Source organism: Eumetopias jubatus, unplaced genomic scaffold, assembly GCF_037043125.1.
Source record: "Eumetopias jubatus isolate StellerSeaLion01/CBP00866 unplaced genomic scaffold, mEumJub1_p1.0 scaffold_1, whole genome shotgun sequence".
NCBI lineage: Eukaryota > Metazoa > Chordata > Mammalia > Carnivora > Otariidae > Eumetopias > Eumetopias jubatus.
In genome coordinates, this window is record NW_028274807.1 from 23,055,328 (window position 1) to 23,069,449 (window position 14,122).

The following is a 14,122-nucleotide window of genomic DNA, read 5'->3' on the forward strand; positions in this document are numbered from 1 at the left end:
AGGAAGGTACTGCAAAGTAGCACCTCTTTAGTTGCATTGAAATCTTTCTTAGTATTTGATCTATTAATCTTTATTCCAATTTAAGCTCCTATTTAAAATCAGTTTGTGGACCTCTCAGGCATAGGCATATGATTTGTAAATCCAAACCTATACTTCAAAACAATCTTGGAAAAACTCCTTCACAAGCTGAAAATGGATTTCTCTACCATACAAGTTGATATTTTTTCTTCAGATTTTAATTAAAATAGAACAAAAATTAAAACCTGGATAAAATGTTTGGCATTATATGTAATAATGAAGCATGTACATAAGCTTAATCACAACATTTACAAACTAAATGCTATAATGTTAAAATTACCATCTACAGATTAAAATACACCTACTGCAATTGCATCCTGCAAAGCCATATTGAAGGTTTAGTGAAATTATGCAATGAAAGAACTGTAAAGTCCAACTGTGAACTTATTTCCAAATTGTAGTTAGTTATTACATCCTTTGATTAGTAAAAATGGTGAGAATTTGAATAAGTTTCTAATGAATGTCCCATTTACAAAAAGCTACTATTTTCAAATAAAAAATTATCTCCCTTATTTTCAGGAACAAAGAGAAATTCTACTATAACCTTAGACCCAAATAAAGCAGAGTATATAATAATCTTGGTTGAGATTGAAAGGGCGTCTATGTGTGATTCTAGCTGGCTAAACATTTCACAAATAAACATTTCACAAAGAAATAGATTATGCTATCTGAGAGAATTGTTCTATGCTCTGATAAAAAGAACTTGAAATTTTAAAATGTTAATTTTTCATTTTTTATTTTGAATACTGAAAAATGAGTAGCTGTTTTGCAAGATTATTATCTTCTCTTCATTTGTGCCCAATGAGGTATATAGAACATGCTTACAAAGTGTTAAATGATAGGGTAATGAAAATGTCATGTATCCTTCCCAATCATAAAGTCTTGCTACACCTGTGATACATATTTTTCACTCAAAATTAAATGTCAGAATGACTCACATTTGAAGTTTGAATAGTTCAAGTTGTTGATATCAGATTTGTTCACAACTCTCCATGTTTCAAAATTTAGTTTTGTGTCACATTAGTGATTGGATGATCAGTAAGACTTCAGCTAAACCTGAAGAATTTAATAATTGGTGTAGACCACAATTGCACCCTAAACCTAGGACCAGGTGCAGAGTGAGCAGGTGAAATTCACGGGAAATTAATTAATGACTTATTTAGAATCAGAATCTACTAATAGGAAAAATTTTTGCTAAAATTTTCTTGCTTATGCCACACAATCAAGCAAGAGCTGGTATTTATTTCCAGGTAAAAGTAGATACATGAATAATATATAATGACTTATAGATATTTATGAAGAAAGAAAAGTAACCGAATGTCAACTAAACTCATGTAAAGTAAAATAAATAAATAAAACCATGCTGAGGGTAAAAAATAGTAGCTGAAATGTTCATGACCATAGTAACTGTCTTTTAACAGATAAACCTAAATCTGTATTCTAACAAATGCCTCAAAGGCAATGAGTATAGTTATGCTTACAAAACTCTCTTAAACTGTAAGATGAATGATTAGTTCAAACTATAAAGCAAAGGCACAAAAGAAGCATTTCTTCACTATTCAAAACCATGCATATGCTTTAAAAAATGTCTTCAGAATTTCAACAATATAGCCATAAAATCAAGTCTTTTAAATATGGTAACAATTGTACATACCATTTTCAAAAATCTTTTTAAATGCACATATTATCTCATAGAAAAAGAAGGCAAACTCTGAAATATGAAAAAAATGATGTGGATGGGGAGACCTGAAGCTAGAGGAGCGGCCATGTAATTGTTATTCTATCAGTTACTGCAGTCTTGTGGAAAATTTCACTGGTACTCAGACAGCTGAGAGCTTTTGCACAGATCTGTAATATAGAATATTGGATTTGAATGTCCTCACTGGGGAAAGAAGAAAGAGGGAAATCTGAGGCTCGGACCCCTGCATGGAGCCAGGAATGTCAAAGTTCTCAGAAGCAAGTAAAAGTGTGGGCTAGAAAAAATTTGTTTGGCTTGGCCTCGAACCAAATCCCAATTTGGTAAAGGGGGTTGGATAAGAACTTCTTGAAAATTAGTAACTATAAACCTGCTCTCATAGTACAGAAACTCAAATCAAGAAATTAATTTAGGATGCTCTGATGCTTCCACCTTTGGAATGTTCCAGGGCAACTACCTGAAGCAAAAGAATATCTTCTGTGGAAGAACACACCCAAACCCCAGGCCTTGCATGATCCTAGTAAATAGGATTAACAAAATATGAGATCACGATTTTAAATCATAAAATATACTATTTAACAAGCCACCATGAGTGAGATACTGCTGAGACATACAATGAACTAATATAACTTACATACACTAAAAATATGACCATTAAAATTTTAATAGTTTTAATGGCAGATATAAGTGAATTAAGAATTAGTGAACTAGTAGACAGAACTGAAAAATAACATAGTAAAGGAATGAAACACAATAAAGGTAAAGAGATATGATATTCTCACTTCCCAAATATCAAGTGTAGCATATAATTTTGATTATCAGAATAAATGAACAGAGAGAATGAGGGCAGACATAATATTCATGTTCAAGAAGGTAATGATGATAATATTTTCCAGAATTGATGAAAGACATGGATCTTCGGATTGAGGAATACAATGAACCTCAAACAGAACAAATAAAGAACTCCACATTAGGACAAGCAATTAAACCTCAAGATACAAAATTAAAGTAGATATCACAAAACCAGCTTAAGAAAAAAAGTCAAAGTATTTACAAAGAACAACTTCCAGCAGGCTTTAAAATAAGGGAAGACAGAAGAGAGTAAAATGTTCTCTTTAGATTACCAAAGGAAAGTAATTATCAAGCTTGAATTGTATACTCAACTAAACTATAATTTGAAAACAAAGTCAAACTAAAAAAAAAATTTTTAAGATACATTTTTTGAGAAATGAATGAAAGCTACGGATCTCTTTTCCATAATATGTGCAATTACAAAGTTGAAGACAATTTTTAAGATCATTGAACTTTCACCCTTAAATCAAGCTGCATCAGAGAACTGTGCACTGGGGTCACATTCTTTAGAACCTTTATAATAATTCTTTTACTAAATTACTCTGTTCTTATATCTTTGTATTGCATTGAAGTACAATGTTCCCACTGAAGCAACTATGGAATTATTTCTCTCTCAACTGTAATTCTTTTTGAAACCACTGATGACTACATCACATAATTTCACAACTCACATGCACACAATATCTACCATACCCGTTCCGGACCCTGCAGTCTAGTCAACCATACATATATGGGGTGGAGTGAAGAAACATGTTTAAAATGTCCAATTTTAGCCATTCTGACAGGTTGTTCTTCTTTCCTTTTTTCTCTCCCTCTCCCCCTTCCTGTCCCTTCCTCCTTGCTTTCTTCTTTTCTAAGAAGAAACCTCTAAATAACAGTGATATTTCAACCCTCTAATTCATATTTAACTTGGTCAGGCAAATTGCTCCCTAAATTGTCTATGTAATCCCTTCCACTAGCTATCTAAAGCACATTGCAACAAACACACACATTACATGTTATATATATTTAAATTTTATATTATAAAAATTATTTATATATAAATATATATAAAATTATATAAAATATTTACAAATTTTAAACATACACACACACATATATATAATGGGTCATATTCATACTTTACAGGGCAGTAATTTTTGTTCCACTTTCTCAACTCTTAACTGAATAGAGGATAAAAAGTGCATAGACGTCAACAGTACAGGCTTTGGAATCAGATTTCCTGTTAGGGGTTGAATTTTGGTTTCTCCATTATTTACCCATATTACCTTACAGATAAGAAGCTAAACTTTATAGTCTCAATTTTTTGCTTTATATAGATAGCCCTCAGTTTCATCCTCTGTAAAACAGAAGATATTGATAATACCAAATTCTTCAGTTTGTGCTCAAAATCTATTGATTTGATTTATTTTCAGTTCTTAACACAGTGATTAAAATAGAATGAATATTTAGGAACTATGAACTCATTTGTGTACCTACCCCCCCAACATACCCTCTCCCGCCCCCCGCCCCCACCCCCACCCGCCAATTCGTATGTTGAAACCAAAACCTCTAATGTGATAGTATTTAGAGGTGGGTCTTGGGGAGGTAATTAGGCTTAGTGAGGTCATGAAGGTGGAGCCCCATGATGGGATCAATGTTCTTATAAGAAGAGGAAGAGAAACCAAGACTTTGAGTATTCTGGTCTCACTGGCAAGCTTTAAGCTGGCCCAGTCTGAAGGCATTGGATATCTCACTCACTTAACTTCCTTGACTGATATTCAAGACTCACCAAACAGGTTTCTGACGCATATTTCCTTTCCTACATAAAATACTGACAGGTAAAGAATATACCTATTATATATATTCTGAATGTCTAATTTCCAGGACAGTGCTTTCTCATTGTGAATTAACAAATGTTCTTTCTTATATATCAGTTTTATAAACACAGAAATCTGCTTCTGAGAGATGGATACATGGAGTAACAAAATCAGGTTTTTGAACATGAACAACTCCATCAGATCAAGGCCATTATAAATCCTTCATGATGTTGCAACTTTGTAAGAAGTCTTCGGAGAATCTATGAACTTTCTTCAGCAGGGTGGAGGGGTGAGATGTGGCAGTACTATTCTGCCAAGTTTAATTTCTCTAATATTTAGCTTTAACATTACTTTTCTTCTTGGTTGTGCACAAGCACCCCCACTCTGAGTGTTCTGTAGTGTCATAAATAATTCATTTTTCCTTCTGTCTCTCACCTTTCACCTCTATTGTTTTCCCTCTCATAAAAAATAGAATTCTTGAATCTAGGATAATGGTTTCTTCCATTAGAGTCCCAGAACTCACTTGCTCATTCTTTTGGAATACTGTCTTCTCTCCTGAACCACACAGCATTTGCACAAAGAACACTACCTGTCCAAATCCTCTCATCATTAAGAGAAATGATAAGAGCTGACATGTTTGGGGGGGGCATTATTTGAAGCATGTAGTCAATGACTGATGACTGATGAATATTTCTGGCACTTCTATAGAAAACATATAGTTACTCTCAGTAAAAACGGAACAAGGAGATGCCAACACTGGTGGAACTACAATGATTTTATCTGTTCTGTCTCTGTCGTCCACTAGGACAATTCTTCACAGGAGGGCTCATGGTTTTCTTCACAGGACAGTTCATGCCTTTTACAGAGCCCTTACACCATACATGTTAGGATCAGGCCAGGGCCAGGATCAGCAGAGGAGGGACACTTTGGAACAATAGTGTCCTCACTATTTTCTTTACTGTCCTTTTGGACTATGCAATGTAGTTCTATAACCCAACCAATAGAGTCCCCCTCTTATAATTAATTATCATTTCCTAATTTAGCTTCTTCTTTTAATGGGAAAAAAAGTCACAATTTCACAATGATGAAATTCTATATGTGAAAAGAAGTGCTGTAAATTGTTTTAACTTCTTAGAATTAGCTTATTCTATTACTCAAAATGCCATAATTTGTAGGAAAAACCTGAGTTTTCAAAACATAATTTTGAAATAAATTTTAGTAGACAGATAATTTTTATAGATGGCTTCATAAATACATACATAAGATTTCTACATTTACAGTATGACTTTTACAACTACTTATGGAGGAAATCTTACAGATAAACAAAAAACAAACATATTTCAGAATATTCAGCCATCAAATCTGACATGTCAGTAGTTTTTCCACCACGAAAATTCTAAATAGTAAATTTTTTCCCCTAAAACTGAACTTTGGTGATTTTGCTAAACTCTTCCATCTTTATTAAAGATGAAAACTTTCCCACTCTCTATTAAAATTATTCTCAAGAAGAAAAGGCAGTGGAAATGTCTTCTCAGCCCTACTTTATTAAAAGAAAAAAAAAAGTACACATTGAAGAAAAATAAATCCCAATCACACAAGAACACTGAAGTTCAGCTTGAATTAACCAACATACTTTGAAATCACTGACTCACTTTGAACTCCATGGGAGCGTACTATTTTCCAGGTTTCTGATGCCACTTCTTTGACATCCACTTGATAGTGATGAATAGGCACACCTCCATGGGAGTCCGGCTTGTTGAAAGAAACCTTAGCTGTGGTCTGTGACAGCTCTGTAATCTTCACTCCATAGGGACTGGATGGCACATCTACGAAAAAGTGAAACCAAAGGAAATGTAAGCCAGGTAATATGGATGGCCGTTATTAAGACTTAATGGTATCCTGACAATTAGGAATAAAGGAAAATTGCTCCCTATGTCACTTAATATATTTGAATTAGAGGGCTTGCATAAACTGCTGAATGATGCTTTCAAATTGCAAGAAAGTATACATTAGTCAATCTTTATAACTATAGAAAATGAAGAGTAAAATATTCATTATCAAATTTCATTGATTGAGGCAATAATTTTACTTCTTCCTTTTCTATAGAGTATGGGGACTTTATTTGCATTCAAGGAAAACAAGCTCGTGTGTGTGTGTGTGTGTGTGTGTGTGTGTGTGTGTGTGTGAAAGAGAGAAAGGGATGGAGGGAGAATGCAGGTACAATTAAAAATATAAGAAGAAACAAAGAGTTTATTGAATTAATAGCATAAATATCTTTTGTGAAGATGTGAGATTTATTTTCTTTTTGTTTATTAAAATTATGTTAATAGTTTTGGGGAAAGTGTTAAGTTTAGAGCAAATGTCATTATGAACTAAATAAAACTGCAAACTACCTGTTTTAGTTTCACTTATGTATTATTTAGCTAAAATAAAGCTTTATGTGGAATATTTAAGTTGTAATCCTTGTATTTTAAAAACAGCTATAAAATCTGTCTTGTGTGTTTTTGTGTCAATTACTCACATTATTTCAAGCTCAATAATGTATCCTGAATGAAACTTTATTTTCCAGTATACAAAACTTTATAAACAATTATCAAAAATGCTAAAGAGGCAAGAGGAGAAAATAAGAGAGGAAAAAGTTTCATGAGGAAATTAATGAAACTTCTACTCCAGAAACATGAAGAATTAGAGGTATGTTCAGCATTGAAGGGATCTCTCTCAGTTTCTCTTTCTCCCCTGCCTTTTTTTTTTTTTTAAGTAATCTCTACACCCAACCTGGGACTTGAACTCATGACCCCAAGAACAAGAGTCACAAACTCTAGTGACTGAGTCAGCCAGGTGCCCCTCTTCTCTCTCTTTTCAATATCACATTTGAAATAATCATAAAGTTGTAAATTTACATATAATTTACTTAAAATATATACATATATTATAAAAATATATAAGTAAGGGGTGCTTGAGTGGTGCAGTCTGTTAAGCATATGACTCATGGTTTCAGGTCAGGTGGTGATCTCAGGGTCGTAAGATCGAGCCCTGTGTCAGGCTCTGGTCTCAGCGCAGAGGCTGCTTAAGACTCTCTCTCCCTTTGCCCCTCCTCCCTGATCTCTCTCTAAAATAAATAAATAAATCTTTAAAAATATATATATGTATATATATCATCTATGAAATTAATTTTATAAAAACAAAAAAAACTTGATTGAAAATAACATGTAAATGCAAATTCCTGTTCTGATACAATCAAAGATTCATATAAAAATCTCTAATGGCTATCAAAAGTCAAGTGTGCCTTATTTGCTAGACTTGAAAGAAGTACTATGGATCACATAAAAATATGCCTTATAAATGGTACTGGGCAAGAGCCAGGAGGGCAGGTTTATGGCCTTTAAATATGAATATTGTAGAGAAATGCAAGAGTGTACATTTCAGCTCTAATTAGTAACTGTAAATTATTTGGATATCCTATTAAGTGCATTATGGGATAACTCTAAGGTTTGGAGATTAATGTGCAGAATACTGATGTATTCCAAAGTCATACTACTATTAAAATCTTACCTGGAAATAAAAATTTTAAATGACCTAAAAAATCTATGAAAGTTGCCATACATAAACATTATCATAGTTTCATGTTTCTTTAATCCCAGATTATGCCTTTGTAGGTTCTTTTCATCTGTAGGCTTGACCTAAAGTTTGCATTAAAAAAAAATATATATATATATATATACACCCACACGCTGATTATTTATAATAAAACTGTCAATTCTTCACCTCATGCCCATTTACTCTCTAATGTCAGCCAGGTCTAAATTGGACATCACAGCAATTATAATCTTCAGTTTAAGGATACATTTAAAAAGGAAAAGTGCTAAGTACTGAAAGGGGGAGGGAGAGATGCGATACATCTTGGGGTCCACCTTTGACCACACATTCAGAATAGACATGGTCCTTGGTTCTTATTCTGACCACAGAGGCACGCACCATTAGCTGAGCTGTGCCCTTTACATGAGAAAACCACAGAGAAATAAGAGGCTATTTTTTTGTTAACACAAAGGCACCATTACCAAAACTTGAGCCAGCGGGTATCTTTATCTAGCCAGATAGTCTATTTTCAGACAGGCTGACTCTCATCGTTTCTATTTATTTTTTGTTGGCCTCCTCTTTCTGTTACCTAAGAGGAAAAACATGCTTATGACTTGCAGCTCTCGTATCTTCCTAAATACTTTTTATCTTTGACATTCTGATATTATATGTCCAACCACTTGCTGACTACCAAATTATTCCATACTTATATACATGCATGCATATATATGTGTGTGTGTGTGTGCGTGTGTGTGTGTAACATTGAGGAAAGTGGCTGGACTATGCTCAGTACCCAGGAATAGATGATGAATTAAACATTTCAGTAATTAAAAATAATATACAAAGGTACAGAACCTATTCAAGTGAATATGGTCTAATATGCCTAGAACCAATATCTCTAATTCATCCCTCCACTCACAATTGTTTTATAATCACGTTCATCCTCAAGTCTATCTCTTATGTACATCCCAGTAAGTCGCAAAGTTATTTTCATCATTCCCACATCATAATTCTTGTGTTCTACTCTTCCTTCCTGTTTCCACCGTTAAGCCCAAATCTTATCTGCCTCTACCTGCAATGCCATTAGTGGTTCTTGGCTTCCTTTCCTATTGGACATCCCACCAAATTTCAATCCATATGGCATGTAAATGCAAAATCAATCTTTCTAAAGCACCACTCTAATCACGTCACTTCCCTGAGTAGGGTATTCAGAAGCTTCCTCCTCTTTATAACATCAAGCTTAGACTTCTCAGTCTGGTTTTCAATATCCTGAATTATCTAACCTCACTGGGTCTATGCAAACAGAGGATCATATTGTAGAAGACTATCAAACACAGTCCTATGTTTCCAATGGGGCTTGTGGATATTGCATTCCATGCACAAAGCTCCCATCATCGTCAGCATGTTTTTCTAAACTGCTTCCTAGCACCTTCCATTTCAATAATTAATCAATGTCACCCATCGCTGAATGAATAGAACAATTGTACAAACATGTGTTTCTTTCTTTATTCTTTATTTTCACCTCTACTAGAACCAGCATAGAGTTAGATGAAGAGCCTGGATATCTTCAGAATCTATGGATCCAAAGTCTGGCCTTGCTACTTTTTTCAACTGCAATCTTGGACAAATTCTTTGTCTTTTCATCAATATTTTTTTCTTTCTAAAGTGGAAATTAGAATAATTTCCACTGCTAAGGTTGCTATAAGGATCAAGTAATGCAGTACACAAAACAGAACCTGAGATATACTTAGCAAATGTTAGTCACTGTCATTTTGTTATCTCTCCCTGATAACCATATTCCTTCTATTGCATTATTGTGTATTCACAATGTCAATATTTTATTTTATTTTTTTAAACTGAGGTATTATTTATTTATGACATATTTACAGACTTACAAAATTGTTTTTATCCAATACATCATCCTGTGTAGTATCTTAAGAATGAATATCATATTCTGGGAGCAAAAATTCAAGTGTTTTAATAATTTATGCATAACCCAACATCTTTTGGATAACAAAATACCATCAATTTGGCTTCAGAGAACTCAGATACCTGTGTAGAATTTTTTGTAGTCAAGGAACAAAGTAAATTCAACAACATAAAGTTATTTAGTTGACCCTGAGTGTAATATTTTAGTTAAACGGAAGGTAAGAGATATAACATTGAGGTTCAGCTTAGAGATGTGGAGGGTGTATGATAGCAAAGAATTGGTGCCATTATCTAGGAGCAGGACAAAAACAATCTTTAGCAGACTGTTGTAGGAATTGCTGTATGACCCTGGGCAAATTAACTGCATTGGTTATTAGTTTCCTCATGAAAAAAAAAAAAGGTAACAATGTCAACACTAAAGTTGCTATTGTGAGGATAAATGGGTGGATATAAATCACTGGAAAATTACAAATACTATTTTCACTTATCCTTTCTTTAAAAAGCCTGTCAGTGTATAAATAATGTTGATAAACATTTTGATATTTATACATGCACCTAAAGCCACAGCTTGATCAAAGTATAAAAGTGAAAACTTCCAAAAAGTCTGCCTTGGTGATTATTTTATCTTGTGAAAGGTAAAAAACAATGAAAAAAGTTGCTTCTCTGACTTTAATGCTGATAAAACATAATAATGGAATTAAATAGAGGAACTATGGGGTGCCTGGGTGGTTCAGTCAATGGGTGTCTTGGCTCTCTCTCTCACATAAATAAATAAATAAAATCTTAAAAAAAATAAAGAGGAAATAGTAAGTGAAGTGAAGCATAGAACCTATTTTAAAAAAAGAGCATGACAATCAGATATATACAGAGATGTTTGAAAACAGATTCAAAATAATACATCAAATATCATATTCCTCTGTCTAACAAAAAAAAAGTATCCCAAAGTAAAGGTACACTTTATAAAGTAAAATTCTGAAAGTATATGTCCAAAGATACACATGTGGAAGAAAAGGAAGGGAGCTCATGAATATAATGTGAGTATACAGAAGATCGTGGATGAGTAAATGTTTTAGAAACATTTTTAAAGTGGGATGAATCATGGAATTACAAAATAGTATTTCCTTAGGCTTCAGAATAAGCTGGGATATAATATGTTGAAGACAAGAGGAACAATAAAGATCAGCTCTGTGTATGTGTTTTAGCTCTTCACACTCTTCCTCAACTGCATCCACAATTCTCAACAAATATAAATAGATTTCTCAATATCAAAAGTGAAAATAGAATTCATCAAGCAAGGTCACTCAAATTGTATCCTACCACTTCTGGGTAAACCTAAAATGGAAGGCTGTCTTCCTCTTTTTTTGAAGGCCAAACCCTATATCTTCGAATGTAATTTCTTTAACTTTGCCCTTCTCCAGATCACTGCATTACCAGAGCTCTTCTCTTCCCTTTTGTATTTTTAGTCTTTTGTATTTTTAGTCTTTCTTGTGTCTTATTACCATGAACTATAAAGATCTCTCACATGACACACTTTCTTCAGTCTTACTCTAATCTCAGGTTATAAATTCTTTTTTTTTTTTTTTTTGCTTCCCTGTCACACTGTTTCAACAGGCTGTTCCGCATTTCTGCCCTCACATCTTTACTTCTGGGAATCTGGTTTTCTCAAACGCTGGGAAGCTGGTGACAAAGGTATGGTTCAGAGTCACCACGGACTCAGCTCTTTCCCCATAGATGAGGATGTGGTATGGCTAAAGTTAGATCAATTGGAAGAGTTTGATATTTGTCAACCTTCCCTTAAGTGGAAGTACTCAAGGAGTATTTGGCCAGAATGGTGTTTTAAAGCTAGGGAATAGAAGTATCTTAGACATTTTCTGTTGATACATCACATCCATTTCTATCATCTAAGCTATTCCCTTTTTCCATGTCCCAGACTTATTTGCTGATATGGTTTTAAGTGCTACCAAGGCGCTCAGGATGAGATGCTTGAGTAAGCCGTTTAGAATACTGACGGGGAGGGAACATCACTCCCACTTTTCTGAGGAGGTGCATCGGCACAAGAGGACCTACAGATGTGAATGAAGACAGAAGCTGACTCCCTACTCCACAGGCTATTCACACAGTTTCTGTAACAGGGTGGTTCTGAAGTCAACAGAGGGGTAGTCTGTTGGCAGTCAGGTTTCCCAACCTCCAGTTAGCAGTTGCAGACGACCTCTGAACTGCACTTTGTTAATTTGTGACCCGAGGCCAAAAGACCGGTGACTCTCTTGTCTTCCCTTTCCTCTGCCTTTTCAATGATTTTATAACCACCCATCCGTCAATATTAAGTTCTTCTCTGCTTGGTTTCTTTGTCAGTCTCCATCTGATAAAAGACCCAAGTTTTAAAGGAATTGTCACATAAAGGACTGATCTTCCTGGATTCAGCAAGACCATGTAATGTGCGGTATTGTATCAATTGCATGTACCTCGGGGACTATGCCAAGATAGATTCTATCTGCTTCTGCTCTGAGTGGCCACTTCACTTCCAATAAAATTTTGTACATATTTTTCTTATTTCAATTGTAAATGTAATCTAATATAATAGCAAATTTGCAACACATCTAAAACCTTATAAATTTCTTATTTCACTACCTATCTGGATTTCTCCAATTGCCAAATCTAAAAGCATTGTTCTCCTGATCTTCTCACCCTTGATCACACATCTTTAAAATTTTCTTCATGCAAGTGGTTATATTAACTTTCTGAATAAATGTTTTTCATTGTATTTGTTCCTATATTTTTAAGTCCAACGATTAACCTGAGGTAACCCAGGGATCTCTCCTTAATTAAATCATTTTTACTTCTAATAGCCTCCATTGAAGTGCTCATTTACTCCTGAGGTATAAGTGGAAATTGTTTCCCTCTATAATACTTGCAAGTCATGGACTCCCATATCCCATTATTAATAAGGCATTTCAACTATGACTAATAAACAAATAAAACATACTAAATCCTTTATACATTCAAAAATTCATCTAAACTTACTACAAGCCAGGCAGTTTTCCATGTTGGGGGTAAAAGTGAGATAGCAATCCCTACTCTTATGGTGGTTACATTGTAATTACATAAAAGTAATTATATATATAAATTATTTATTATAAATACTGTGGTCAAAAATTGAGCAGGCATGGGAGATGGTTGGGGGGGATAGGGATGAAAGTTGAAGTGTTGTAGTTTTAAAAATAAAATAAGACAAAATCAGAGGAGACTCTTAACTATAGGAAACAAACTGAGGGTTGCTGGAGGGAAGGGGGGGAATGGGGTACCTGGGTGATGGGCATTAAGGAGGGCACTTGATGTTATGAGCACTGGTGTTATATGCAACTGATGAATCACTAAGCTCTACCTCTGAAACTTATAATACATTATATATTAATTAATTGAATTTAAATAAAATTTTTAAAAAAGAAAAAAAAGAAATTGAGTGAACAAGAATATCTTTGCTAAAAAAGGTAATATTTAAAACCAAGGACCTAAAGGAAGGAAAAAAAAAAAAAACTTATGGAAATGCTAGGAAGAGAAAATAGTAAGTACAAATATGAGCTATGCCTTGGGTTTTTAAAGAAGGGGGATGATCTGTGCAGAGGAGCATGACTAAGGTGAGAGAAAGGAGAGAAAGTTCAGAGAAGCCAAGGAAGGCAGGTTAGTAAGAAACACTCTGAAGCCTCACAGGCCTTTATAATCACATGGCTTCATCCCTGGGCAAAATGTTAAGCCATCAAAATGCTTTGAGCAGAAGAGAATATGGTTTTTGTTTGTTTATTTGTTTATTTTTGTTTTTAAAGAAGTTCTCGGGGTGCCTGGGTGGCTCAGTCATTAAGTGTCTGCCTTCGGCTCAGGTCATGATCCCAGGGTCCTGGGATTGAGACCCACATCGGGCTCCTGCTCGGAGGGAAGCCTGCTTCTCCCTCTCCCACTCCCCCCACTTGTGTTCCCTCTCTCGCTGTGTCTCTCTCTGTCAAATAAATAAATAAAATCTTAAAAAAAATAAAAATAAAGAAGTTCTCTTGTTTATTTATTTATTTATTTATTTTTTAAACTATACTCTAAGGGGGCATAGGCCAAAGCAGGAAGACCAGTTATGGAACAATCTGTATTAAGAGCAAAGCAAACCAAACAACCAAACAAATAAAAACAACCAGAATACAGAATTTGA

The 14,122-nt window shown here is 34.3% G+C and overlaps 1 protein-coding gene across 1 annotated transcript in view; it reads right to left on the bottom strand.

Moving 5' to 3' along the window:
* The window catches only part of NCAM2 (neural cell adhesion molecule 2), a 515,660-nt gene that overhangs the window by 72,684 nt on the left and 428,854 nt on the right, over nucleotides 1-14,122 (bottom strand). The window contains exon 12 of the mRNA XM_028115862.2: nucleotides 6,078-6,251. Coding sequence (XP_027971663.1) covers nucleotides 6,078-6,251 — 174 coding nt within the window. The remainder of the gene's footprint in view (nucleotides 1-6,077; nucleotides 6,252-14,122) is intronic.